The sequence below is a fragment of the Propithecus coquereli genome, unplaced genomic scaffold (genome assembly GCF_000956105.1).
Source record: "Propithecus coquereli isolate 6110/MARCELLA unplaced genomic scaffold, Pcoq_1.0 Scaffold676, whole genome shotgun sequence".
Taxonomy (NCBI): Eukaryota; Metazoa; Chordata; class Mammalia; order Primates; family Indriidae; genus Propithecus; species Propithecus coquereli.
This window is the reverse complement of record NW_012152796.1, coordinates 338,535-365,354: the sequence shown is the minus strand read 5'-3', so window position 1 is coordinate 365,354 and position 26,820 is coordinate 338,535. Positions and strand designations below refer to the sequence as shown.

The 26,820-nt window shown below is 38.3% G+C and overlaps 1 protein-coding gene across 1 annotated transcript in view; it reads left to right on the top strand.

Annotated features, from left to right (window-relative positions):
* NSD1 (nuclear receptor binding SET domain protein 1) overlaps nt 1-26,820 on the top strand; it is a 182,484-nt gene that overhangs the window by 92,974 nt on the left and 62,690 nt on the right. Inside the window, exon 5 of the mRNA XM_012660699.1 lies at nt 1,673-4,235. Coding sequence (XP_012516153.1) covers nt 1,673-4,235 — 2,563 coding nt within the window. The remainder of the gene's footprint in view (nt 1-1,672; nt 4,236-26,820) is intronic.

Sequence of the window (26,820 nt, the reverse complement as noted above, 5' to 3'; positions counted from 1 at the left end):
CATGCCTGTAGTCCCAACTACTCGGGAGGCTGAGGCAGGAGAATTGCTTGAGCCCAGGAGTTTGAGGTTGCTGTCAGCTAGGCTGACGCCACGACACTCTAGCTGGAGCAATAGAGTGAGAGTCTGTTTCAAAAAAAAAAAAAAGAATAATTTAGTTAGTATGCAGGGTCTGCCACTTATAACTTGATGCCTCTGTGACTTGGTGTCTTTATCTCTGAAACTAGTGTAATAACATTTACCTTGTAGAACTGTTGTGAGGATTAGAAGTAAGTATAAAATACTTAATATGTTATGAGGTTGATGCTTTAAAAATACTATGTTTTGCTTTCAGGATGAAGGGGTTAACTTCATGCTTTCTAATATTTTAGATGATTGGGAGTGGGGAGGTATAAGTTTTTGTTAAGCCTTTTAGCTATATAGATTTATCAGCCCTCTTTTCAGAGGAGTTCACTAATGCTTTCAGGTTCTGGAAAATTGTTTTACTCTGTTTGCAGTTAAGAGAATTTGTGGGTGTGTGTTTGTATGTAAAAGATGATCAGTTTATTCCCTTGTAAGAGGAGGTTATCTATTTAGTGACCTTAATTTTTGCATACTTTGCAGAACATCCCCTTCACAAGTATAAAAGTGTTTGTGAACACTAACTGGTAGGTAGAACCTTGACTAATATCTATCATATGCAGGCAAGGAAAGAAATGAGAGTCTGGAAAGGTTAGATGTTTTTCATAGAGCCTCAATATTCTCATGCTGTGAGCAATCAAGAAAAGATGTATGTCGTTATTCCCAGGGTGTCTTTGTATCCCTGGACTACATGATTAAGCCAGGAGACAGCTTAGTTATAATCCAGTTTGTATATAACATGTATAGGAGAGTCTTGCTTAGCCAGGTAGCTAGTGAAAACTAGAATTTCAAATTTCAGCGCCCCTAGGGGTAGATCTGACCTGCTTGTTCTTCTTGACCTATTTTTTCCATATTCATCGTCTTTAACCTTTTGCTTTCTTTTTTAGGCAAGTGAACATATGCTTGCCCTTCATAAGTCAGGAAGAAAATAAATCCTGGCAGGGTGTGGTGTCTCACGCCTGTAATCCTAGCACTCTGGGAGGCCGAGGCGGGAGGATCGCTCGAGGTCGGGAGTTTGAAACCAGCCTGAGCAAGAGCGAGACCCTGTCTCTACTAAAAATAGAAAGAAATTAGCTGGACGATAAAAAAAAAATACATATATATATATATATATAAAAGAAAATAAATCCTTGTTCTAAGGTATAGTGAAGTAAGTAGGGAGGGTCTGGGTCTTCCTTGTTTTAGAAATGTAATGTTATCAGTTTTAGTCAAAGTTATGGTTCACTCCTTTGTGTTATGAATGTAGGAGGAATGGAGTGTTTCTGAGATCAATTCTTCCTCTAATGATAGATCTTATTGGAGGCAGTAGTGTTGGGGAATTTCTATTAGGTTAAGCTGTAGGTGAGTTCAGGTGCTGCCTACCTGGCCAGTCCCATAAAAGGGCCTTAACCATTTTTAAGTGTACAGTTAACATGGTATTAAATACATTCATAATGTGAAGAAGTCCAACAGGTATGGAAAAGCTTCTAATTTGAGAAGTGTTTATTGATCATTTCCCTATTCTCCTTCCCATTTTCTCTGATAAATGATATTCTTTTTCTCCTTTAAATTTAAGGTTCCTCAGAAAATTTTGAGTAAATGGGAAGCCAGTGTTGGTCTTGCTGAACAATATGATGTTCCCAAAGGGTCAAAAAATCGAAAATGTGTTACCAGTTCAATCAAGTTGGACAGTGAGGAAGATATGCCATTTGAGGACTGTACAAATGATCCTGAATCAGAACATGACATATTGCTTAATGGCTGCTTGAAATCTCTGGCTTTTGATTCTGAACATTCTGCAGATGAGAAGGAAAAACCTTGTGCTAAGTCTCGAGCCAGAAAGAGCTCTGATAATCCAAAAAGGACTAGTGTGAAAAAGGGCCTCATGCAATTTGAAGCACATAAGGAAGAACGGGGGGGAAAGATTTCAGAGAACCTTGGCTTAAACTTTATCTCTGGGGATGTATCTGATAAGCAGGCCTCTAATGAACTTTCCAGGATAGCGAACAGCCTCACAGGGTCCAGCACTGCCCCAGGAGGTTTTCTGTTTTCTTCTTGTGGAAAAAACACTGCAAAGAAAGAATTTGAGACTTCAAATTGTGACTCTTTACTGGGCTTGCCTGAGGGTGCCTTGATCTCGAAACATTCTGGGGAGAAGAAGAAACCCCAACAAGGCCTGGTGTGTAGTTCCAAAGTGCAGCTCTGCTATATTGGAGCAGGTGATGAGGAAAAGCGAAGTGATTCCATTAGTATCTGTACCAGTTCTGATGATGGAAGCAGTGATTTGGATCCCATAGAACACAGCTCAGAGTCTGGTAACGGTGTCCTTAAAATTAGAGATGGCTTTGATAGAAAAGAAAACATGTCATCTATGCAGAAAAATGAAAAGATAAAGTATTCTAGGTATCCTGCCACAAACTCTAGGGTAAAAACAAAACAAAAGTCTCTCATTGCTAATTCACATGCAGACCACTTAGTGGATTGTGCTAAGACAGCACAACCCAGAACTGAGACATCTCCGCTTAATCTCTCTGAGCTTACAGTGTCTACTCTTGTCCATAAACCCCAGTCGGATTTCAGAAATGATGGTCTCTCTCCAAAATTCAATATGTCATCAAGCATTTCCAGTGAGAACTCACTAATAAAAGGTGGAACAACAAATCAAGCTCTATTACATTTGAAAAGCAAACAGCCCAAGTTTCGAAGTATGAAGTACAAACATAAAGAAAACCCAGTTATAGTAGAACCCCCGGTTACAAATGAGGCCTGCAGTTTGAAATGCTGCTCTTCTGATACGAAAGGCTCTCCTTTGGCCAGCATTTCTAAAAGTGGAAAAGTAGATGGGTTAAAACTACTGAACAACATGCACGAGAAAACCAGGGATTCAAGTGACATAGAAACAGCGGTGGTGAAACATGTTTTGTCAGAGTTAAAGGAACTCTCTTACAGATCCTTAGGTGAAGATGTCAGTGACTCTGGAACATCAAAGCCACCAAAACCATTACTTTTCTCTTCTGCTTCTAGTCAGAACCATTTACCTATAGAACCAGACTACAAATTCAGTACCTTGCTAATGATGTTGAAAGATATGCATGATAGTAAGACCAAGGAACAACGGTTGATGACGGCTCCCAACTTGGTCTCTTATCGGAGTCCTAGTCGTGGGGACTGTTCTACCAGTAGTCCTGCAGGGGTTTCTAAAGTTTTGGTTTCAGGAGGCTCCACCCACAATTCAGAAAAAAATGGAGATGGCACTCAGGACTCAGCCAATCCTAGCCCTAGTAGGGGTGACTGTGCACTGTCTGGGGACTTGTCTGCATCCCTACCTGGCTTCGTGTCTGACAGAAGAGATCTTCCCGCTTCTGGGAAAAGTCGTTCAAACTGTGTTACTAGGCGCAACTGTGGACGATCAAAGCCATCATCCAAATTGCGAGATGCTTTTTCAGCTCAAATCGGAAAGAATACAGTGAACCGAAAAGCCTTAAAGACAGAGCGCAAAAGAAAACTGAACCAGCTTTCAGCTGTGCCTCTGGAGCCTGCACTGCAGGGAGACAGAGAAAGTGGAGGTTCATTGAGAGGAGGTACAGAAGACCCTGGTAAAGAGGAGCCCCTTCAGTTAATGGGCCATTTAACAAGTGAAGGTGCTGCTGATCTTTCTGACGTTCATTTCCATAACAAGGTTAAACAGCCTGACCCTGACACAATTCCCAAGAAAGGCCCTGGTTTTGAAAACAGAAAAGGCCAAGAGCTGGACTCTGAAATGAACAGTGAAAATGATGAACACAATGGTGTAAATCAAGCGGTGCCTAAAAAGCGGTGGCAGCGTTTAAACCAAAGGCGTGCTAAACCTCGTAAGCGCACTAACAGATTTAGGGAGAAAGAAAACTCTAAGAGTGCCTTTGGGGTCTTGCTTCCTAGTGACCCTGTACAGGAGAGGCGGGATGAATTTCTAGAGCATAGAACTCCTCCTTCAACAAATGTACCAGAGGATGCACAAACAGATCTGAATCATGCTGGCCACTTAGATTCAGTTGGGTCACAGTTGAGTATTTGTGATAAATCCAGTACCAGCCTTGGGGACATGGAAAAGGAGCCAGGAATTCCCAGTTTAACACCACAGGCTGAGCTTCCCGAACCAGGTAAGGACTTCTGACTATGATAGAAAGGGATTTGAGAAAGTGCTGATCATTTTGAAATTGGTATTTTACTGGAACGGTGAAGTGTAAATTGGGAAGGATTATCACTTGAATGATGTAGAATTATGTAGAAGGATCTGAGTTTTGAAAACCAGATTTCTGTTTATTTTCAGAAATAAAGTTTTACGTGAAGCTCTGTCCCCCTCCCCCTTTTAGTAAGTCTCAATGACATTTTTGCTCCTGCTCCCCATTTCCTATCTTTAAAAAAAAAACTCCAAACTTTTTGGGATTCAGTCTGTTATTACAGGTAATTGAGGGGCTCTAGTCCTAAGGTTTAAATCCAGTTGTTAGTTTACAGCAAGCAAGTAGACTTTGTTGGATGTTAGGCTTCTTTTGACTAAACATAAGGTAGGTCCACCTGTTATGTGGACAATAGGGACATGTTGTTTTGACAAAAAATGATGGCGTTCTATAATACTTATTTGAAGGTCTTGAATGTCTTAAATCCCTTCTAGAATGAGGATCATGAATAAATAAAAATACAGTAAGTAGCAGAGTATCCTATTTTAGTAGAAGAAGAAGAAAACAAATCTTTCAAGACATGAATATTATACAGTATAGTTATTGAAGATAAAACAGTATCCTTAAACATAAGATTTCACAAAGTTGTTTACCATAATAGATTTCTTTCCTAACAGCTTTATTGAAATATAATTTACATACCATAAAATTCGTCTTTTTAAAATTTATGATTTGGTAGTTTTAGTATATTCAGAGTTGTACAAACATTTGCATCATCCCCCAAAGAAACTCTGAACTCTTTATCAGTCTTCCTTCAATTTCCCCCAATCTGTAGATTTATCTGTGTACATTTCATAGAAATGGAATCATAAAATATGGCTTTATCACTTAGCATAATGTTTTCAAGGTTCATCTGTGTTGTATCATGTTATCAGTGCTTCATGTCTTTTTTAAAAATTACGGATAAAAAGTACATAACATAAATTTACCCTCTTAATAGTTTTTAAATGTACATTATGAACTATACACACATTGTTAAAAAACAAATATCTAGAACTTTTTCATCTTTCATGACTGAAACTGCATACCTGTTGAACAGTAACTCATTATTTTTCCCTCTGCACAGTGCCTGGCAACTACCATTCTACTTTCTGTTTCTAGGAGTTTAATTACTTTAGATACCTCCTATGAGTGGAACCCTGCAGTATTTGTCTTTTTGTGAGTGGCTTATTTCACTTAGTGTAATATCCTCAAGGTTTGTTCCTATTGTAGCATATGACAGGATTACCTTCTTTTTAAAGGCTGAATAATGTATTCCAGTGTATATATACCACCTTTGCTTTATCCATTCATCAGCTGGTGGACATTTAACTTGTTTCCACAATTTGGCTGTTGCAATGCTATATTCAACATGGGTATGTAAATATCTCTTTGAGGTCTGGTTTTCAATTCTTTTGGATATATACCCAGAAATGAGATTGCTGGATCATAGGAATTCTACTTTTAATTTTTTGAGAAACCTCTATACTGTTTTCCATAGTCACTGCACTACTTAACAATCACATCACAGGGGACAAGGGTTTCGATTTTTCCACATCCTTGCTAGCACTTGTTATTTTCTGTTTATTTGATAGTGACCATACTAATGGGTGTGTGGTGATTTCTCTTGTGGTTTTGATTTATGTTATCCTGATGATTAGTGATATATTAAACATCATTTAAGGTGCTTTGGCCATCTGTGTGAGCCACTAAGCCTGGCTTATTTGTCTTCTCTAATTTCATTCAGCAGTGTTTTATCATTTTCAGTGTACATTTCTTTTACCTCCCCAGTAGCTGGGAGTACAGGTGTGCACCGTCACACTGGACTAATTTTTCTGGTTTTTGTAGAGGCAGGTTCTTGCTCTTGCTCAGGCTGGCCTCGAACTCCTGGCCTTAAGCAATCCTCCTGCCTCTGCCTCCCAGAGTGCTAGGATGACAGGCGTGAGCCACCGCACCTGACCTTACCCCTTTTTTTATATTTATGTACTTTCTTTTTATTCCTAGTTTGTTGAGTGTTTTTTGTTTTTATTACAAAAGGTGGTTTAATTTTGTCAGGATGCGTTTTCTGCATCAAGTGAGGTGATCATGTGATTATTTGTCTTTTATTCTTTTAATGTGGTCTATTCTATTGATTGATTTTCCTATTTTTGAAGCATCCTTGTGTCCCAAGATTAAATTCTACTTGGTCATTATGTATATTCCTTTTAATATACTGTTGAGTTTGATTTGCTAGTATTTTGTTGAGGTGTTTTGCATCACTATTCATAAGGGATATTGGTCTTTAGCTTTCTTTTCTTGTAGTATCTTTGGTTTCATTATCAGAGTAATACTGGCTTCATAGAATGATTTTGGAACTATGGAGAATGCGTATATAAGATACACAAAATAAAATGAGAAAGGAAGTTTGTGGAAGAAAAAAAGTCTTCAGTTTTTGAAAGAGTTTGAGAAGGATGAAATGCTTGGTAGCATTCTGCAGTGAAGCCCATGTAGTTCTGGGCTTTTCTTTGTTGGAAGATTTTTGATTACTTGTTCAGTCTGCTTAATATTTAAAGCACTTTTCAGATTTTCTATTTCCTCATCATTCAGTATTAGTAGGTTGTGTCTTTCTGGGAATTTATCCATTTCTTCTAGGTTATTCTACTTGTTGGCATATAATAGTTAATTGTAATCTATTATGTGATTTATTTCTATGACATTACTTTTAAAGTCTCTTTTATTGCTAATTTTAGTTATTTCAGTCTTCTCTCTTTTTTTCCTAGTTAAAGTAGCTAAGGGCTTGTCATTGTTGTTGTTCTTTAAAATAAACCAACTTGGTTTTACTGATTTTTTTTTCTCGCCTAATTTTCTTTGCTTTATTTCATTTATATATGCTTTAGTCTTCATTGTTTCTTTCCCTCTGCTAACTTTGAGTTTAGTTCTTACTTTTCTAGTTCCTTGAGATGTAAAGTTAGGTTGGTGATTTGAGATCTCTCTTCTCTTTTAACATAGGCATTTACCAATGTAAAAGTATCTCTCAGTACTGCTTTTGCTGCATCCCATGAGTTTTGGTATGTATGTTCTGTTTTCATTTGTCTCAAGATATTTTCTAATTTTCCTTGTGATATCTTCTTTCATCCAATTGTTGTTCAGTGGTATATTGTTTAATTTGTGGATTTTCCAGTTTTTGTATTGCTTATTGATTCCATTCTGATCAGAAAAGATACTTAGTATGATTTCAGACTTCCTGAGTTTATTAAGACTTGTTTTGTGTCCTGACGTGTGATTTGTCCTGGAGAATGTTCTGTGTGCTTTTGAAAAGAATGTGTATCCTCCTGCTGTTCGATGGGGTGTTTTGTATACGTCTGTTGGGTCCAGTTAGTCTTTAGTGTTGTTCAAATCCTCTGTTCCTTTATTGTTCTTCTGTGTTTCCCTCCATTATTGTAAAGTGGGCTATTAAAAATCTTTTTGTGTTGCTATTTATCCCTTCAATTCTGTCAGTGCTTGCTTCATATATTTGGGTGCTCTGCTGTTAGGCAAATTACATATTTATAATTTTTATATCTTCCTAGTGAACTGACTGTACTATCATTATATCATGTGCTGCTTTGTCTCTTATGACAGTTTTTGACTTAAAAGTGAAAATTGTCTGATAATAAGTATGACTACCTCTGCTCTCTTTTGTTTACCATTTGCATAGAATATCTTTTTTCCATCCTTTCACTTTCAGCCTCTGTGTCTCCTTAAATCTAAGGCAAGCCTTTTGTAGATAGCTCACAATTGCATCATGTTTTTTGTCCATTCAGCCGCTCTGTCTTTTGATTGAGTTTAATCCATCTTCAGTTAGAGTAATTAATCATAGGGAGGGAATTATTATTGCCATTTGTTAATTGTTTTTTCCGTGACTTGTAGCTATTTTGTCCCTCTTATTCTATCTTGCTGCCTTTCTTTGTAGTTTGTTGATTTTTTTGTATTGACATACTTTGTTTCCTTTCTCATTATACTTTTATGTGTCTTTCTATAGGCATTCTCTGTGGGTTTATATAAAACATCTTATAGCAGTTTAAGCTGTTAACAAGGTAACTTCAGTTGTATACAACAGTTCTCTTTTACATCTCCTCAGACCCACTTTGTTATTGATTTCACAAATTATATCATTATATTGTGTATCCATTAATATAGTTTTGTAATTTTTTGTGCTTTTGTATTTTACATTTAATTCAGTATTAATAATGCTTTATGCAGCATCATTACAGTATTCTGTATTTGTATATATATTTACCTTGACCTTTTTTTTTTTTTTTTTTTTTTGAGACAAAGTCTGGCTCTGTTGCCCTGGCTAGAGTGCCATGGTGTCAGCCTAGCTCACAGCAACCTCAAACTCCTGGGCTCAAGCGATCTTCCTACCCCAGCCTCCCAAGTTTAGCTGGGGCTACAGGCATGCGCCACCATTCCCGGCTAATTTTTTCTACATATATATTTCTAGTTGTCCAGATAATTTCTTTCTATTTTTAGAGAGAGACGGGGTCTCGCTCTTGCTCAGGCTGATCTCGAACTCCTGAGCTCAAACAATCCGCCCGCCTCGGCCTCCCAGAGTGTTAGGATTATAGGCGTGAGCCACCGTGGTCAACCTACCTGTGACTTTTTAATTTTTGTATACCTTATTGTTGCTGTCTAGTGTCCTTTTGTTTCACCTTTCCCTTTAACATTTTAGGGTACACCTAGTGGTGATGAAGTCCCTCAGCTTTGGTTTATCTGGGAAAGTCTGTTTCTCCTTCAGTTTTTTTTTCCCCCAGTGTTTTGATGAATTTATTCCCCCAGGCAACTCCCACCCTAATGAAGATATGAAACATTTCCATCACCCCAATAAATTTGTTTCGTGCCTCTATTTAATTCTTTCCACATGAGCAGCCACTAATCTTTTTGCCACGAGAGATGAGTTTTCCCTGCTCTAGGAATTTCGTATAAATGGAATTAATACATTATGTAGCCTTTTGTGTGTTTCTTTTGTGCTACATAGTGTTTTTGAAATCCATCCATGTTGTTGCCTCTGTCTGCCTCTAATATTCTCCTGAATGGGAGTTATTGCATGTGACCTTTTACGTCTAGCGTCTCTCCCTGCTTTGTAGAAGTGAATAGCCAAAAACATTAGAACGGAAGCATGGAGAACCAATCTGGGATTCCAATGTGGGATAGAGGCAGTAAATATTAGGATCTTGGCAGTAGCTGAAATGGACAATTTTGTGGCCAAGAAAGATATCTGTAGGGAGCCTTGGTGATCTGCATAAATGAGGGCTACAGGACAGACATTGGTAGGGGATCTGGGTTGTGTGTTTGTATTTCTCTGGCAGGCACTGGTCTTGACTCCACCCTCAGATATCTGCTGCTGTTGAGCTTCTTGGTTTTGCTGTATATGCTTGCATTTTGCTTTCTTGAGTTTTGCTCTGTGGTTCTTGAACCAAATCTGCAATCCTGTCAGATACATGTCAGTTTTTGAGACCATCTCTCTCTGAAGGCTGGGGTTTGGGTATGGGTTCTTATTGAACAAGATGTTCAAAGCTTCCAGTTGCTTCTCAGTGGACATGGTTCCTTTTCTGTGTGAATGCATCTGGTGCTTGCCTTTAGGAAGCTCCTCCGAACTCGACATCTTCTCATCCGGAAGTACTCCTCTGATCAGATCCGGTGATAAGAACTCTTCTCCCTCAGTTTTGAAGGGCAGTTTTGCTGGTAATAGTATTCTTGGTTGGCAGGTCCCCCCACTCCCACCTCCCAGCACCTTGACTGTATTATCCCACTCCCCTTTGGCCTATAAGGTTTCTGCTTAAAATCTCATGTGAGCTGCTTTGTACACAATGAGCTGTTTTTCTTGCTGCTTTCAAGATTCTTACTTTTTCTTTGACTTCTGACAGTTTAATTATATAGTTGGCCCTCTATACCTGCCAGTTCTATATTTCTGGATTTAAGCAACCACAGATTGAAAATATCTGAGGAAAAAAACACAATGAAAATTTACAGGCCGGGTGCGGTGGCTCACTCTGGGAGGCCGAGGCGGGTGGATCGCTCAAGGTCAGGAGTTCGAGACCAGCCTGAGCAAGAGCGAGACCCCGTCTCTACTAAAAATAGAAAGAAATTATTTGGACAACTAAAAATCTATATAGAAAAAATTAGCCGGGCATGGTGGCGCATGTCTGTAGTCCCAGCTACTTGGGAGGCTGAGGCAGTAGGATTGCTTGAGCCCAGGAGTGTGAGGTTGCTGTGAGCTAGGCTGACGCCACGGCACTCACTCGAGCCAGGGCAACAGAATGAGACTCTGTCTCAAAAAAAAAAAAAAAAAAAAAAAAATTTACAATACAAGGCTGAGCATGGTGGCCCACGCCTGTGATCCTAATACTCTGGGAGGCCAAGGTGGGAGGATCACTTGAGGCCAAGAGTTCAAGACCAGCTTGGGTGACATAGGCAACATAGTGAGCCCCCTTTCTCTACAAAAAAAGTAGAAAAATTATCTGGGTTTGGTGGCACACACCTATAGTACCAGCTACTTGGGAGGCTGAGGCAGGAGAACCGCCTGAGCTTAGGAGTTTGAGGTTACAGTGAGCTACGATGACGCCATTGCACTCTAGCCTGGGCAACAGAGCCAGACCCTGTCTCAAAAAAAAAAAAAAGTTACAATACAACAATAAAAATTAAAAGTATATGAATACAAATAAAAGTATATGAATATTTACATTGTATTAGGTACTATAAATAATCTAGACATTATTTAAAGTATATAGGAGTATGTGTGTAGGTTATCTGCAAATACTATGCTATTTCATATAAGGTACTTGAGCATCCTTTAATTTTGGTATCTGTGGGGATCTTGGAACCAGTTTCTTGCAGATGCCCAGAAATAACTGTAATGTTTCTCCGTGTGGCCCTGTTTGGGTTTATCTTTGTTAGAATCTTGAGCTTCTGTAAATTGGATGTCCTTTTCTTCTTCAGTTTTGGGAAGGTTCAGATCATTATATTATTTCTTCAAGTAAGCTCTCTATCCCTTCCTTTATGTTTTCTTTTTGAAACAACCATAATGGGTATATTGGTCTGCTTGATGGTATCCCCTAAATCCTTATGTTTTCTTCAGTTTTCTTTTACTCCTTCAGTTCCATAGTTTCAAATTATTTGTTTTTGATTTTGGTGATTCTTCCTTCTGCTTGATCAAGTCTGTTCTCCAGTTCCTCTAGTTAATTTTTAAATTAATTATATCTTTCAGCTCCATAATTTCTGTTGCTTCTTTTTATAGTTTTTTTAATTGGGATTCTCATTTTGTTAATACATGTTTTTCCTGATTTCGTTTAATTGTCTGTAGATCATTGAACTTTTTCAAGACAATTATTTTGAATTCTTTGTCAAGTAATTGATAGATGTCTTTTGCTTTGGGGTTGGTTTGTGGAGATTTATTTTGTTCCTATCACTGGGCCATGTTTTTCTGTTTCTTCGTGTGCTTCGTTATTTTTATGTACTTATTTTTGTTGTTGAACTTTATGCATTTGCAAAATCAGCTACCTCTATCCCGTCTTTATAGACTGGCTTCATTCTGGCGAAGACCTTTACCAGTCATCCCAGCAAGAGATTTTAGGGGCCTCTTAATGGTTTTTGCAGGGATGTGACTTTTCTGGGCTTACGCATTTAGTTTCCTGATTAGAGAGCTTTACTGGTTTCTTTTTCAGGAGGTCCTAGTATCTTGCTCCCTCTTGTGTCCATCTGTGGTACTGGAGATTCTCCTGTGTCAGCAAGAAGCTGCCCTGCTCTTTTTTGTTCTTAGTGGCCCTCAGGCATCTAAAGCATACTGTCTCTCAGCTTCCCAGATCTGGTAAGACAGATACTGTCCCTGGGGCAACTTTGTGAAAAGCCTGAATGCTTCATTCTTTTCTCCCAAGGGAAAGCCATAAGTTTGTGCCTTTTTCTGATTGTGAGGCCTATTACGAGGCTCTAGTTCCACAACAAGCACCAGCTCTACCCTGGACATCCAAACGATGGCAGTTCTGTTAGTGCTCCCAGTCAAATGAGACAGACTTTAGTTGCTGGGGCAGTCCTGAATAGCCAGAATGTTGGATGCATGCTCTACTCTTCCCTCCCCAGGCCACCTCCCTGTCCTTCTATTTCACAAGGAGAAGCTGCCATTGGAGCTGAGCTGTGCTGGTTTGGGCAAAGGGGCAGTCTTGGATAAAGTGAGAGGGCTCTTCTTACCCTTTTCAGTATGGCTGTTCTCATCTTTGCACTCACTTGGGGTACTACAACCTCTTAATTGGTTTCTGAAGTTCTCATAGGTGTTTTGGTTCTTGTATTTTTGTGAATTCGGTGTCTCTATGTGTTGGGGGGTGAATGTTGGGACTTCTGTTTTACCATCTTATTATCATTCTCACTTCATGTCTTTTTAATCCTGAGTGATATTCCGTTGTATGAATGAACCACATTTTATGTATTTATCAGTTTATGGATCTTTGTGTTGTTTCCGCTTTGTGGCCTTTATGAATAATGCTATTATAAACATACGTACAGTTTTGGTTTTTGTTCTTGTTTTTTGTTTGCGATTTTTTGCATGGATGTATGTTTTTATTTCTACCTACGAGTAGAACTGCTGGATCTGTGTTTAACCCTTTGAGGAACTGCCAGGTTATTTTGCAAAGCTACTTTACCATTTTATATTCCCACTAGCAGTGGATGAGAGTTCCAGTTTGTCCATATGCCTACCAACACCTGCAGCCATCCTTTTTGATGTGGGGTGATATCTCTTTGTGGTTTTCCTTTAGATTTCCTTGCCGGCTAATGATATTCAACATCTTTTCATGTACTTAAGGATCTTTTGTACATCTTCTTTGGAGAAATATCTGCCTAGAGTTTTTGTATTTTAACTGGGCCCTTTGTCTTTTTATTATTAAGTTATAAGAGTTTTTAAAATATATTGTAGATAAGAATCCATTATTAGATATGATGTGCAAATATTTTCTCCCATTCTTTAGTTTGTCTTTTTTAGTTTTTTGATCCTATGATTTGAAGCACAAAAAGTTTTAATTTTGATAAAGTCTGTTTTCTTGTTTACATGTGCTTTTGGTTTCATATCTGAGAACCATTGTGTAATCCCTGGTGATGAAGATTTACCCCTATATTTTTATCTAAGATCTTTTGTCCATTTTGAATTTTTTGTTTATGATATGAATTAGGGGTCCAATTTCATTCTGTTGCATGTTGTTATCCATTTGTCTTAGCAAATGGGTAAAGAATTCTTTACCCATTTTAATGATCTTGGCACCCATGTTGATAATCAATTGGGTATAAATATGTAAGGGGATACTTCTAGGCTCTCAGTTCTTTTCCCTTGATCTATATATTTGTCCTTCTGCCAGTATCACACAGTGTTAATCACAGTATTTTTGTAGTAATTAATTACTGTATCTTTGAAATTGGAAAGTGTGAGTCTTCTTTGTCCTTTTTCAAGATCATTTTGAACTCGTCTGGGTCTTTTGTATTTCATATTAATTTTAGGACCAGCTTGTGAATTTCTGGGGAAAAAAAGCAAGTTGGGATGTTGATAGGGATTGTGCTGAATCTTCAGGCCAGTTTGGGCAGTGTTGCCATCTTAGCAATCAAAGTCTTCCCATCCATGAAGAAGGGATGACTTTCCATCTGTTTAGGTCATCTTTCATTCTTATAATGTTTTGTAATTCTCAGTTTACACATTCTGCTCTTACTTTGTTAAATTTATCCCTAAGTATTCTTTCTTGATTCTTGATTCTGTTGTAAATGAAATTGTTCTCCTAATTTCATTCTTATACCGTTCATTGCAAGTGTATGAAAAATAATTGATTTTTGTATATTGTATCTTTCAACCTTTCTCAACTTATTTATTAATAGCTTATTAGCTAATAGAACTCGTTTATTAGTAATAATTTTTTCAAGGAATTTTTTTAGATTTTCTTTATACATGACCAACACGACCATGTCATCTGTATATAGAAATGGTTTTTCTTCATCCTTTTTAAACTATACATGACTTTTCCTCCCCTTGCCTAATTACCCTGGCTTGAACCTCTCTAGTATAATGTGGAATAGAATTGGAGAGAGCAGACATCCTTGCTTGTTCTTGATGTTAGAGGGAGATTTAGTCTTTTCCATTAACTGTGGCATCAGCTGTGGTTTTGGTAGATGACCTTTCATGTAGAGAAAATTACTTTTTATACCTACTTTTTTGTATTTGTCAGATTTTTTTGTGTCTATTGAGAAGATCTTTTTTTTTCCACTTCATTCTATCAATATGTGATGTATATTGCATTGATTGATCTTTGTATTTTGAACCAACCTTGCAGTCATGGGTTAAATCCTACTTGGTTATGGTATATAAATACATTTTTCATTATGCTGGATTTGGTTTGCTTATAATATTTTGTTGAGGATTTTTTTCATCTATACTCACAAGAGATGTTGGTCTATAGTTTTCTTTCTTTGTGATATCTTTGTCTAATTTTGTTATCAGGATAATGCTGGCCTCATAGAATAAATGCAACATGAGATTCTTAGCCATAACCCAGTTATGGACTTCGTCACTTATTCATTTTCATTTTCTTCTTCTTCTGTCTTGTTGTTATTGTTGCTGTTGTTGTTGAGATAAGTTCTTGCTCTGTTGCTGTGGCTAGAGTGCAGTGGTGTCATCATAGCTCACGGCAACCTCAAACTCCTGGGATCAAGCGATCCTGCCGCCTTAGCCTCCCGAGTAGCTGTGACTATAGGCCCGTGTCACCATGCCCAGATAATTTTTTTATTTTTTGTAGAGATAGGGTTTCGCTCATGGTCAGGCTGGTCTCAAACTCCTGGCTTCAAGCAATCCTCCTGTGTTGGCTTCCCAGAATGCTAGGACTACAGGTGTGAGCCACCGTGCCCTCCTGTTTATTCATTTTAATAGAACTTTTCTGGTATTACCATTCAAGGCTTTCAGTTGAAATTTGAACTATGTGCCAGACTGGGAGAGCATTTTTTGGTTGAGATTTGTCCTTTTGTTATAAAATATTGATTTTTTACCTCTTATTTCTCAGTTGAGGTCAAGTTCAAAGAATTTATCCCATTCTTTTTCTGCTCTGGTTTTGCTTTATTCCTTCTGGTTCCAGTTTTCTCCAAAAGGCACCAAAACTTGGCTCAACAATTATTATCAGTCCAGGGCATTACTCTTCAAAGTAGGATGGTCTGCAAAACTTTTACCAATCTCCATAAGCAAAAGTAAGCTCAGATGTTTAGAGTAGGTATTTAGAAGCTTTTATAGCAACTTAACACAATAATTTTTGTCTTTTGAGTCTGACAATTAAAAATTTGACTCGGCTTGTATTTCGTATGTACATTTCATTTTTCCAGTAATTCAAACGGGCTATTTGAGAAGCATTGATTGGTTTAAGATATTTGGCTTTCATCCTTAGTTGGAATCTTAGCTTTTTCTCATTTTGTTGGCATGGAAACAAACAATTTTTTGTGTGGCTCTTATGGCTTTTTCTGTGCAGATCCAAAAATTATGGCTTTTTTCCCTTTTGATCTTATTTTTCTTTTGGCTATGGGTTTAAACTACTCTCCATTTTAGCCCGATTCCATGTGTGGTTTTAGACTAGATTCCTTGGGCTTTGACTCTAGAAATCTTTATTTGAAGCTTCTAATAAAAGATTTATTATCTATCCTATTCTGTCCATATATCACTTCACTCAGTTACCTTTTCCTTGACATCATTTACTTCTTTCACTGTTTTTCTTTCTTTGTTCTTTCACTGTTTTCGTAGATTGTTCTTTGCTAGCAAATAGGATAACATAAGTGCTAGCAATAATCCTTTCTTTTGTGTTATTACTAATATACATGTGAATATTATTGTGAAAGCAGATATTGTCCTTAAGAATATTTTACAATTATTTTTCATTGTATTTCAAATATTTTACGTGTGACTTTATTTTTATTTTCTGTTTCTGAATGTTTGGTTTTGAATATGTTACTCTTTTTTTTTTTTTTGAGACAGAGTCTCACTCTGTTGCCCTGGCTAGAGTGCCGTGGCCTCATCCTAGCTCACCGCAACCTCAAACTCCTGGGCTCAAGCAATCCTTCTGCCTCAGCCTCCCAAGTAGCTGGACTACAGGCATGCGCCACCATGCCCAGCTAATTTTTTCTATATATTTTTAGTTGTCCAGCTAATTTCTTTCTATTTTTAGTAGAGACAGGGTCTCGCTCTTGTTCAGGCTGGTCTCGAATGCCTGACCTCGAGGGATCCTCCCGCCTGGCCTCCCAGAGTGCTAGGATTACAGGCGTGAGCCACCACGCCCGGCCATGTTACTCTTTTTATATAATTCAAAATTCAAAAGATTAAAAAAGTTACTCAGTAAAAATTTTCCTCACAACCCTATCCCTCATTGGTTCTGATCTCTTCTCCAGAGATACTCAGTCCATAAATAAGGAAAAAAAGATAGATTTACATTTTTTAAACAAATGTAATGCTCCGTACATGTTTGTACCTTGATTTTTTTTTTTAACTCACCTCATATCAGCATCTAATGAATTTCTTGTTAAAGCTGCAGAGTATTCTTACATTGTGCCATAATTTGTTAAACCTGTTCCCTATTAAATGGACATTTAGATTGTTTTCCGGTATTTAAAATTTACTGTAATTAATAACACTAAGTCATTTTGCATATGTGTGAGACTCTGAAAGATAAATTGCTATAGCAGATTGTTTTTTTGTTTGTTTTTTGTTTTTTGTTTTGAGACGGGGTCTTTCCATATTGCCCAGGCTGGTTTCCAACTCCTGGGCTCAAGGGATCCTCCTGCCTTAGCCTCCTGAGTAGTTGGGACTACAGATGTCTGCCACCCATGCGCAGCTTAGAAGTTCTTTTACTGGGTCATTAGGTTTGTATTTGACAGTATCTCTCAGAATTCTAATTTTAAATTGTACTTCATAGTTGTTATACTAATACATTCCTACTAGCAGTACAGATAAGGCTTGACATTTTGTCAATGTTTCTTTAACATCCACCCTAACCACTCCATATTTTGTCTTTATCTCTGCTCAGAATCTAATTATTAAAAAAAAATTGTAGTAAAGTATGTAATTTTGTAAAGGTTCTATACATATGGTTTGATTCTAGGAAGTCCCTTAACATGAATGAAGTTGTATTTCAAGAGGTTAATTTTACTTTGGTTATTTGGACCGTACAATGTATTTTTCTAGTATATAGAGTCCTGTCAAATTTCTAACTGTAGGGCAGGGGATGGACAGGAACGTTTTTACTGAGTAAGTATTTTGTATGTATCCTTTAGAGGTACATGATAAAACACATGGATGAAATGTTATGCAATTTGGGAGATGTCTCAAAATAATATTGATGAAACAAGATCGACTGTGAAATTGTAATTGTTGAATCCAGATGATGGGTACATGGGGTTCATTATACTGGTTTTGTAGATGCTTAAGATTCTCTATAGTAAAACCCATTTCAGAAGGAATTAAGAACAAAGAAATTGGTAAATATTTGGTTAAATCTATCAGTGAGTGTAAAAATAATAATGCCTCATGGACTTAAATATATAAAATTAAAATATACAAGAACAGTAAAATATAAGTTGGGATGGAGGCAGATGGAAGTTATTAATGGTTCCCTTTATTCTCTGAAAGGATAGTAATAGATTAACTTTGGATTTTGATGAGTTAAGAATTCATATTTAAATTTTTAGAATAACCTAAAACATGGAACAGAAAGCAGAAAGTTCCCTTGTAATTTATTTGTTAGAAAATTCAGCCTATAGATTTCCCCATACACATTGTACTGTTTGCATCCCTGTTTATAGTTTAACATGTTCCTCTTACCTCTGTCCAGTAGTCTTCCCTTACCCACGGATTCACTTTCCTCAGTTTCAGTTACCCACAGTCAACTGAAGTCCAGAAATAGGTGAGTGCAATTCAGTGAGATTATTGAGAGAGAGAGACACCACGTTCACATAACTTTTATTACAGTATGTTATGGTTCTGTTTTATTATGAGGCATTGTTAATCTCTTATTATGCCTAATTTATAAATTAAACTTTATCATAGATAAGTATATATAGGGAACACCTAGAATCTATAGGGAGTTTAGTCCTCAATTTCAGGAATCCACTGGGGATCTTGGAACATACACTCTGAGGATAAAAGGGGACGATTTTATTTCATGTAATTTGGTATTTGGATCTAAAGACTTGATTAGATTGAGGTTTTTTTTTTTTTCCACCTTATCTCCCTCTTGTGCCGTTTTATTGGAAGGAACATAATACGTACTGCTTGTAACTTTTCTGACATAAGCAGGCAATAATAGGTGAAGAAGGTTATAAATGCTGCATTGAAGAAAAATAAAATAATTTAAAGGATGGGTAATGCTGTAGGCCAGAGGATTGCTTGAGCCCAGGAGTTCTGTTCCAACCTGGACAACATAGCCAGCCCCCGTTTCAAAAATAATCTTTTTTTTTTTTTTTGGTAATAGTATGGTGATACATTACTTACCTGACAGGTTAAAGTAAGGATTAGAGATCCATGAATGTTAAATGGCTGAATATCGCCTGATACATAGTATACCTCCTTTATTTCCTCTTATTTCTTTTGTCTTTTTTCTGTTGAAAATGTCATTGGTGTTTGAAAACATAGATGACATGTCTAATGGGAATTTATTAAAGCATGATCTACTTGCCTTAGAGCAGAAAGCAATTACCATTAACTGTCATAGGTACAAATGTATATATTTATTCCAATATGTTTTTACTTATTTCTTTTCTACCAAGACAGATTTTTCAGACATTATTACTTGGGGTAACATTTTTAAATACTTACTTGGTGCATATGGTTTTATTTGTTAAAAAAATAATTGCTTGGGAAAACCTCTCCAGTTTTGATCATGTATATGTTTATTGTCTGAAAAGTTAAGAAAATTCCATTGGTTTTGAGATTTTAACCTGCCACATAATTGTATTGGGTGCGCTTTAGGTATACAATTCTATAACTATTTCAGCCTCTAGTTTTTTTTTTAATTTTTTATTTCTGCATATTATGGGGGTACAAATGTTTAGGTTACATTGCCCTTGCCCCCCCCAGTCAGAGTTACAAGAGTGTCCCTCCCCCAGATGGTGCGCATCGCACTCATTATGTATGTATATACCCATCCCCTCCTCCCCCCTCCCATCTGCCCAACGCCTGATAAATGTTATTCCTATATGTGCACTTAGGTGTTATTTATTAGCTAAACCTCTCTACACACACACACACACACACACACACACACACATACACACACACTCGCTCACATTCACCTCTTCCCACCTTGCAGCTCTTGTTTGTGCCTCTGCTCCTGGCACACCGAACTCATGGCTGCACATTTCCAAGGGCACCCTCAAAGGACCACTCTCAATTTGGCTTGAAAAGCAGAGGTTTTTGTTGGTTTTCGACAGTTCTCTTCATATACCACTCTATTACTCTATTAATCTATGTGATGTGGAAGTTCACGACACAGAAGTTCTCCCCAGACCTTATGCGAAGCTCCCAAATCCATCTAGGACTGAATCACTATTTCCATTAAAACAATCCGCGCTCTTTTGATATCTTGCCAACTTGGCAGATAATGCTGGATTTTCTACAAATTGAAAAGTGGTGATGGTGATGTGGTCATTGCTGATGGTGCTGATAAAATAGAACCTCTTTTTTATATGAGATAACTTCTTACAAAGGCAAATGAAAATTTTGCATCAGATATGAAAACCGTTGGACCAACACGTACATTTGAAGGGCAAGAATGAAAAATTCACAGAATAAACCAAGGATTGGGTTTTTTGTTTGTTTTTGTTTTATTTTGACTCTTCAAGACAGAGTCTTGCTCTGTTGCCTGGGCTAGAGTGCAGTGGGATCATCATAGCTCACTGCAACATCAAACTCCTGGGCTCAAGCCATCTTTCTACCTCAGCCTTCCAAGTAGCTGGGACTACAGGTGCACACCACAACGCCCAGCTAATTTTTCTACTTTTTTTAGAGATGGGATCTTGCTCTTGCTCAGGCTGGTCTTGAACTCCTGGCCTCAAGTGATCCTCTTGCCTCGGCCTCCCAGAGTGCTGGAATTACAGGCCTGGGCCACTGTACCCAGGCCAGGATTATTGTTATATTACATATTTCCCTATCATTTGCCCACATCTGAAGCCCAGTTAGTATTCAAAGGAGAAAGAGTTTTGTTCAAGCCATTTACAAAAGTAAAAACAAAAGTTAATTTTAATATGCCAATATTTTGCTCTTGACTCAAAGATTAGCAGAATTTGGGAATAATGTTTAAAATAAGTTGTTGTGATATATGGGATGTATATTGCAGTATTACATTTTAAAAACAAACCATAAAAAACACTGTAAATTTTGTAATTCACATTAGCCAGCAGAGTTGAAAGATTTAGTATTCCGGTAATAGGAGTTTGGAATTCCAAAACACAGAGAAATTGTCATTTTTATTGTTTTGCTTAGTTTGGTTTTATTCCAGGAAGTTAGGAGACACTAGGCCAGACAGCACAGATGACAAGCCATGATGTGAATGCTTCCTATCTATGAGACAGGAAATGCTCTCAGACCCCGCACATGCCTCCCCATGAAGACTGCCCTTTGTCTTTGGTACGTTCGTTTGCTTCTTTGTGCTTAATCCTGTGAATTATGTACATGGGAGACACAGAGAAAACTGCAATTCTAGGACAATACGCCTCCTAAAGAAATCACTCATGTTATCCAGGAACAAATGAAGAAGGTCACCACTGATTTATGAGGAGCCATTTGTTATAAACTGAAGGACTTGCTCTAGTAACCTTACAAAGGGCCACCTAATAAAATTGATCAGGTTCCACAAACACACAAACACACGTGCACACACACGCGCGCGCATACATATACATAATATATAATTGTTTTTCAAGTGATTTCAGATTTTTTAAAAATGAAAGCACTAAAAATCAATTTTAACAATAAATACATCTTGAATTTATATATAGTGAGCTCTTTTCATTTTGGTCATGCAGACCTTGCGAATGAAGAACCCAGAATATTTTTCTTCATCATTTTGACACTGATTCATTTTGTCTTTGAATTTGTCCACCTGGAAGTGTCATGTAAAATTTTCCTTAAAGACTGGAGTTGGCTTCGGTTCCACGCTCAGATTCTTTGCAGTGTTCCAAAGGTATGCATGCTCCTCTTGCTGCAGGGAAAAAAAAGGAAAAAATAATGCATTTTAAAATTATTGCTATTAGTATGATGCTAGCTGAAACTTGTAAATTTACTGTAACGAGCACTAAATTACAGTAAAAACCTTCCTCCTACAAGTATTGCTGATGAAATGATTGCAATATTATTTCAAGTCAACTAGAGGACTGAAATACATTTCAGCCCATTTTCTATACAGCAGGTTTTCATTACAAAAATCTCATTTTTAAGGCAGATATTTGGCCCCTGGTTGAGGGGGTGGAATGTCAGCCCTCGGCATCTGAAAAGAGAATTGAGTCCTTCGCAGGACCCTGCTCCTTCCCAAGCCTGTGGAGGAGGAGACTTGCTTGCCTCTTCCAGCTTCTGGTAGGCCCAGGCGTCCCTTGGTTTGTGGTGACACAACTCCGGTCTCCACCTCATCATTACCCGGCCGTCTTCCCCATGTGTCTGTGCCTTCATGTGGTGCCCTCTCTGTGTGCTTCTCTCTCTTCTTATAAAGACAGTGGTCTTTTTGGATTAAGGATATACCTCATTGCTTGTGACCTCATCTTAACTAATTACATCTGCAACAACCCTATTCCAAGTAGGGTCACATTCTGAGGTGTCGGGGGTCAGGACATCAACATATCTTTTTGGGGGAGACAATTCAACTCATAACTCCCGCCAAGCACTGTTCTAGGCGTTGGGGTGTTGGGTTACAGCACAAATAAGACAAAGTGTATACTCTGTAAATGCAAGAAAGTTGACACTAAACAAACAAAAACCAAGAATATCAGTTCATGATAAGTGTTATGTAGACAATTATATAATAGGGCACCTACTTAGATTGGGTCCTATGTAGACAATTATATAATAGGGCATCTACTTAGAAAGATCACTCTGGGGTGACCTTTAAGCTGAGATCCCAAGACAAGATGAAGGCAGCCACACGAAAATGGAGAGGAGATTCCAGGCAAAGGAAACTAAGGCCCCCAGGAGGGAAGAACCTGCCCCTGTCCCACTGCTCACAGCAAAATCTGTCAGCAGGGAGAGTTTCCTTTCCTTCCATGAATTTATGTATTAATATTACTTAACAAGTGATCTTGGTAGGTAATTTTCTGTAAAGTTATTTTTGGTCAGAGAGAATAGTAACCCGGGAACGGGATTTTTCATGCTATAAAAAAAGATACTTATTTTCAGTTTGAAGATGGCATATTGTTTTATGAACTAGTAGGCAATTTTTATAGTTTGATGGCTACTTTCCAAATATAAGCTGAAATATCATTGCAAGGAATTGTAGAAAACAAATAGAGAAATTATTAGTGACTAGATAAGTCCTACTCATAACTCTTTAAATGCTATCAGATCTGGTTTGCATGTATGCATTCATAAGAGACATTAGTATCATTTACAAGACAATCATCCTCAAATTTATCTTTAAATTAGATAAATTTAAAGAAATAAACAAATAATGAAATAATTATAAGAATATACTTAATATAACATTGATATAACACAAATAAAAATTAAGAGAAATAAAGTAGAAGTAGCCCCTTTAATGCAATATGGCTATATTTCACAGAAGCCACATTTTTTCAAGAACCTTCTTCCCTTTTTAAATTGTATTCATCCTATGGTATAGGACATAGTGATCTAAGGCTGGGATCTAAGTGGTTTCATCTCAAGGCAAATTAAAACATTGCATGACGATGAGAAACTGCAGAGAAGAATTAAGGGCCAACATCTTTTGCACCTATGTCAAGATTGGTTTGCATTTGTTAAAGTTTTATAAAGTTTCCCAGTAAAAATAGGGCACCTTTTCCCATCTCTGTTGTTTGCAGATATAAGCATATTTTACCCACCGAATTAATAACTTTCCCATATGCTTGTCAATTTATAGAAAAAGACTAAGAACTTGTAAAATAACCTGTCAGAATCTGTGATTCAGAGAGAGAACAAATGCATTCAGCTCTCGGAACAGCCTCAGAACTGCCCCAAAGAGAAACCTGAATGAGAAACTTCCTAAGAATGTAGTTGCTTCACAGTAACTTTCTATGAATTCTCTCAAACGAAATTTAACAAGGGCCAAGACCTCTTTTAAGATACTCAAAATTTAAAACCGCTCGTCTTTTCATCCATTTTTTGGGGAAAGAAAAAACTCAAGCTACAAATCCTTAAAAATTAATCAAATAAGCAAAAATTTTCCTGTGAAATAAACATTTCAAGAAACTTACAGGAGATTTATGCTTTTCTACTGAGTTATGGTTCAAATAATTTCATTAGAAGAAAGTGGGAGATTAAACACAAAGTCAATTCCACTCAATCCCTTTGGCTCAATCTACATTACCCTAAACAAACTAGACAGAAAGATCTGGAGTTTCAAAATGACTGTGTAAAGGAGAGTCCCCTCCCCTCTGCTTCCACATCCCACCCCCATCCTCTGCAGCTGACTCACTTGGATTATGATGGGAATGATACTTTTTTACTGTTTTGCTTTCTCTGAACTATAGATGTACAGTTGACTTTCTGTGGTCAAATCCAGTAAAGAGGTAGACAACTAGTTGGTGAATTTGAACCTCGTGTATTTCTGGTGTTAAGACTGTGAGACCCAATCACCCCCATTAATCTTCTTCACCAAAAGCTTGCTTACACCAGATACATCTTATTTACTACTCTGTCTTGTCTAAGTCCCTGTCTAGGGAACCCTCATGAGCAAACCAATCTGCTCAAGCTAGAGCAGCCTACTTCAGAATCACAGCTTTAACATCCAGAGGAAGAAATTTCCAAGTGGGAGAAAGACTCGAGGGTAGAATCAAGTGAAAAAGGAAGAAAATGTGTGCTTCACCGCATAAATCCAATCTGCGAAGCATCAGGTATGTCTGACTCATAATATGAATGTTTTATCTAGGACGCCCACTCTCCTTCCCTCTTTTCTCTTCTTTTCTGAAATAACTCGCACCTGTGAAATTTATCTCCTTGTTTTTACTCTCCCTGCTGATGCCTGGAACTCTCCGGAGCCAGCATGTCCAGGCAGCCGTGACAGCAAGTCAGAGTGAAGTGATGAAAGGTTTCAGGAGGAAAACACCCCACGACAGGCTGGCTCACTCAGACACCTTGCCAGGGCGGCACAGTTCTCACGTGAAGAAAGCCCTCCTTCACCTGTACCAACAAGTTGTTCCCACTAAAACAGCAGATTGCATTTGTTTTGACACTGAGTGAGTTGCTATTTCCTTTCCTATGCTGACATTCATTTTGTTCCTTGACTCTGTCAAGGACTACAAGAGCAAGTTTTTTCTTTCCGCAACACACTCAATCTTCAGTTACTTACTCATGTGCAAAGCTTGAGAGCACAAAAGGAACACCGATACCAAGCAAAAAGCTAACAGACTCTTGCTCCTGCTTTGTAACATATTTCTAGAACCAAAGGAAGGAGGTCTCTTTCTGACGGTGACATAAAAAGTAGAAGAGGAAAGTGTTAGCTTTCCTACAGTTGGTTGAGAAAAAGCGTCTTTCAAATCATACTCATATCCTTTCACTGGAGTAGGCCATGCACTAGATCTCAATGCTACACAATCACAGGCAGTGCACTCTGAATGACTAATTTATATGAGAGTTCTGCCTCTCCCAGGCTTTGTTAGCTACTTGGGAAGCTAATAGTAATAAAGTATTCATAGTTCATTTGTTAACTCTTCCAGGGAAGCAGGATTTCACTTGGGCCCCTGGTAATTGCCATTGTGGGCCTTTAAGAAGCAATAGAAAATCCAACTGAATAAAAACTGACCCTCTATCTGGCTGCCCTGGTGGATGGTGCTCAGTAGCTGCAGATTTCATGGTGTCCACCCTCTGAGCTAGGGCACCGGCCGCCCCGCACCTGAGCCTAAGGCCTCCAGGAACCACAGGTGTGTGGGTGGGGGGTACAGAGGGTGGGAGAACTGGCTTCACCATCCCACAAATGGACAAATGATTCTAAAGCAGGCTCCTCAGACTTGGGCAGATTGGTTTGATCATGATGGCTCCCTAGACATGGACCAGACAAAGCAAACATATAAGGTGTAAGCAACCCTTAAACGAAGAAGATTGATTTGGTGAATGGGTCCTACATTCTTGAAACCAGAAATCCACGTGGTTCAAATTCACCAACTAGTTGTCTACCTCTTTACTGGATTTGACCACAGGAAGTCAACTATACATCTGTAGTTCAGACAAAGCTAAACAGTAAAAAAGTATCATTCGCATCATAATCTAAGTAAGTCGGTTGCAGAGAATGGGGTGGATGTGGCTGCAGAGGGTGGAGGGACTCTGCTTTACACAGCCATTTTGAAACTCCAGATCTTTCTGTCCAAAATAGGGGTCAGCAAACTACGGCCCACAGGTCAAATCCAGCCAAATCCTGGGAACTAAGAGAGGTTTTTACATTTTTAAAGGAAAGAAGCTAAAGAAGAAAAAGAAGGAGGAGGTGAGAAGAAGAAACAGAGACCTTATATAGGATACAAAGCTTAAAGTATTTATTATCTGACTCTTTATGGGAAAAGTTTGCTGAGCCCTGATATGACGCTGCAGTTCCCAAGGGCTTTGAAGTGTTTTCCGGGTCCCCTGTAAGTACCCACTTAGGAGAGGAGAGCAAGGCTGTGGAGGATTTTGTGAGAGGTGTCAGGACCAGGCCTCCAGGAGGCACACGTGTCGTGGGTGACTCAGTCACATTTACCTGCCAGGGAAGATAATAAGTGAAGTCAAGCTCTTTGCCTAGGAGGAAAAGGGATCTATCTGGTTGATGAAAATGCAGGTGTTACAGGCTCACAAGGTTAACTGCTAGAAGAATTAAATAGGCAGTTGTAGAGCCCTCAGGAAGGAGCCAGAGCTCTCAGATTGAGGTTCTCTTGGTGGTTCCCCAGAAGAGTCCAAGCTATGATGGTTTATCAGCAAGAGAATGGGAAATGCAGGTAAGTGGAATGAGATAATCGCAGCATGAAGATGCGAGATGTAGGGCTTGTCCTGAAACTTGTATTTAACAAGGAAATCGGCCCCACAGGGAAGTTCTGGGAGCTATTCTTTTTTTTTTTTTTTGAGACAGAGTCTCACACTGTTGCCCGGGCTAGAGTGCCGTGGCGTCATCCTAGCTCACAGCAAACTCAAACTTCTGGGCTCAAGCAATCCGTGATCCTACTGCCTCAGCCTCCCGAGTAGCTGGGACTACAGGCATGCGCCACCATGCCCGCCTAATTTTTTCTATATATTTAGTTGTCCAGATAATTTCTTTCTATTTTTAGTAGAGACGGGGTCTCGCTCTTGCTCAGGCTGGTCTCGAACTCCTGACCTTGAGCGATCCACCCG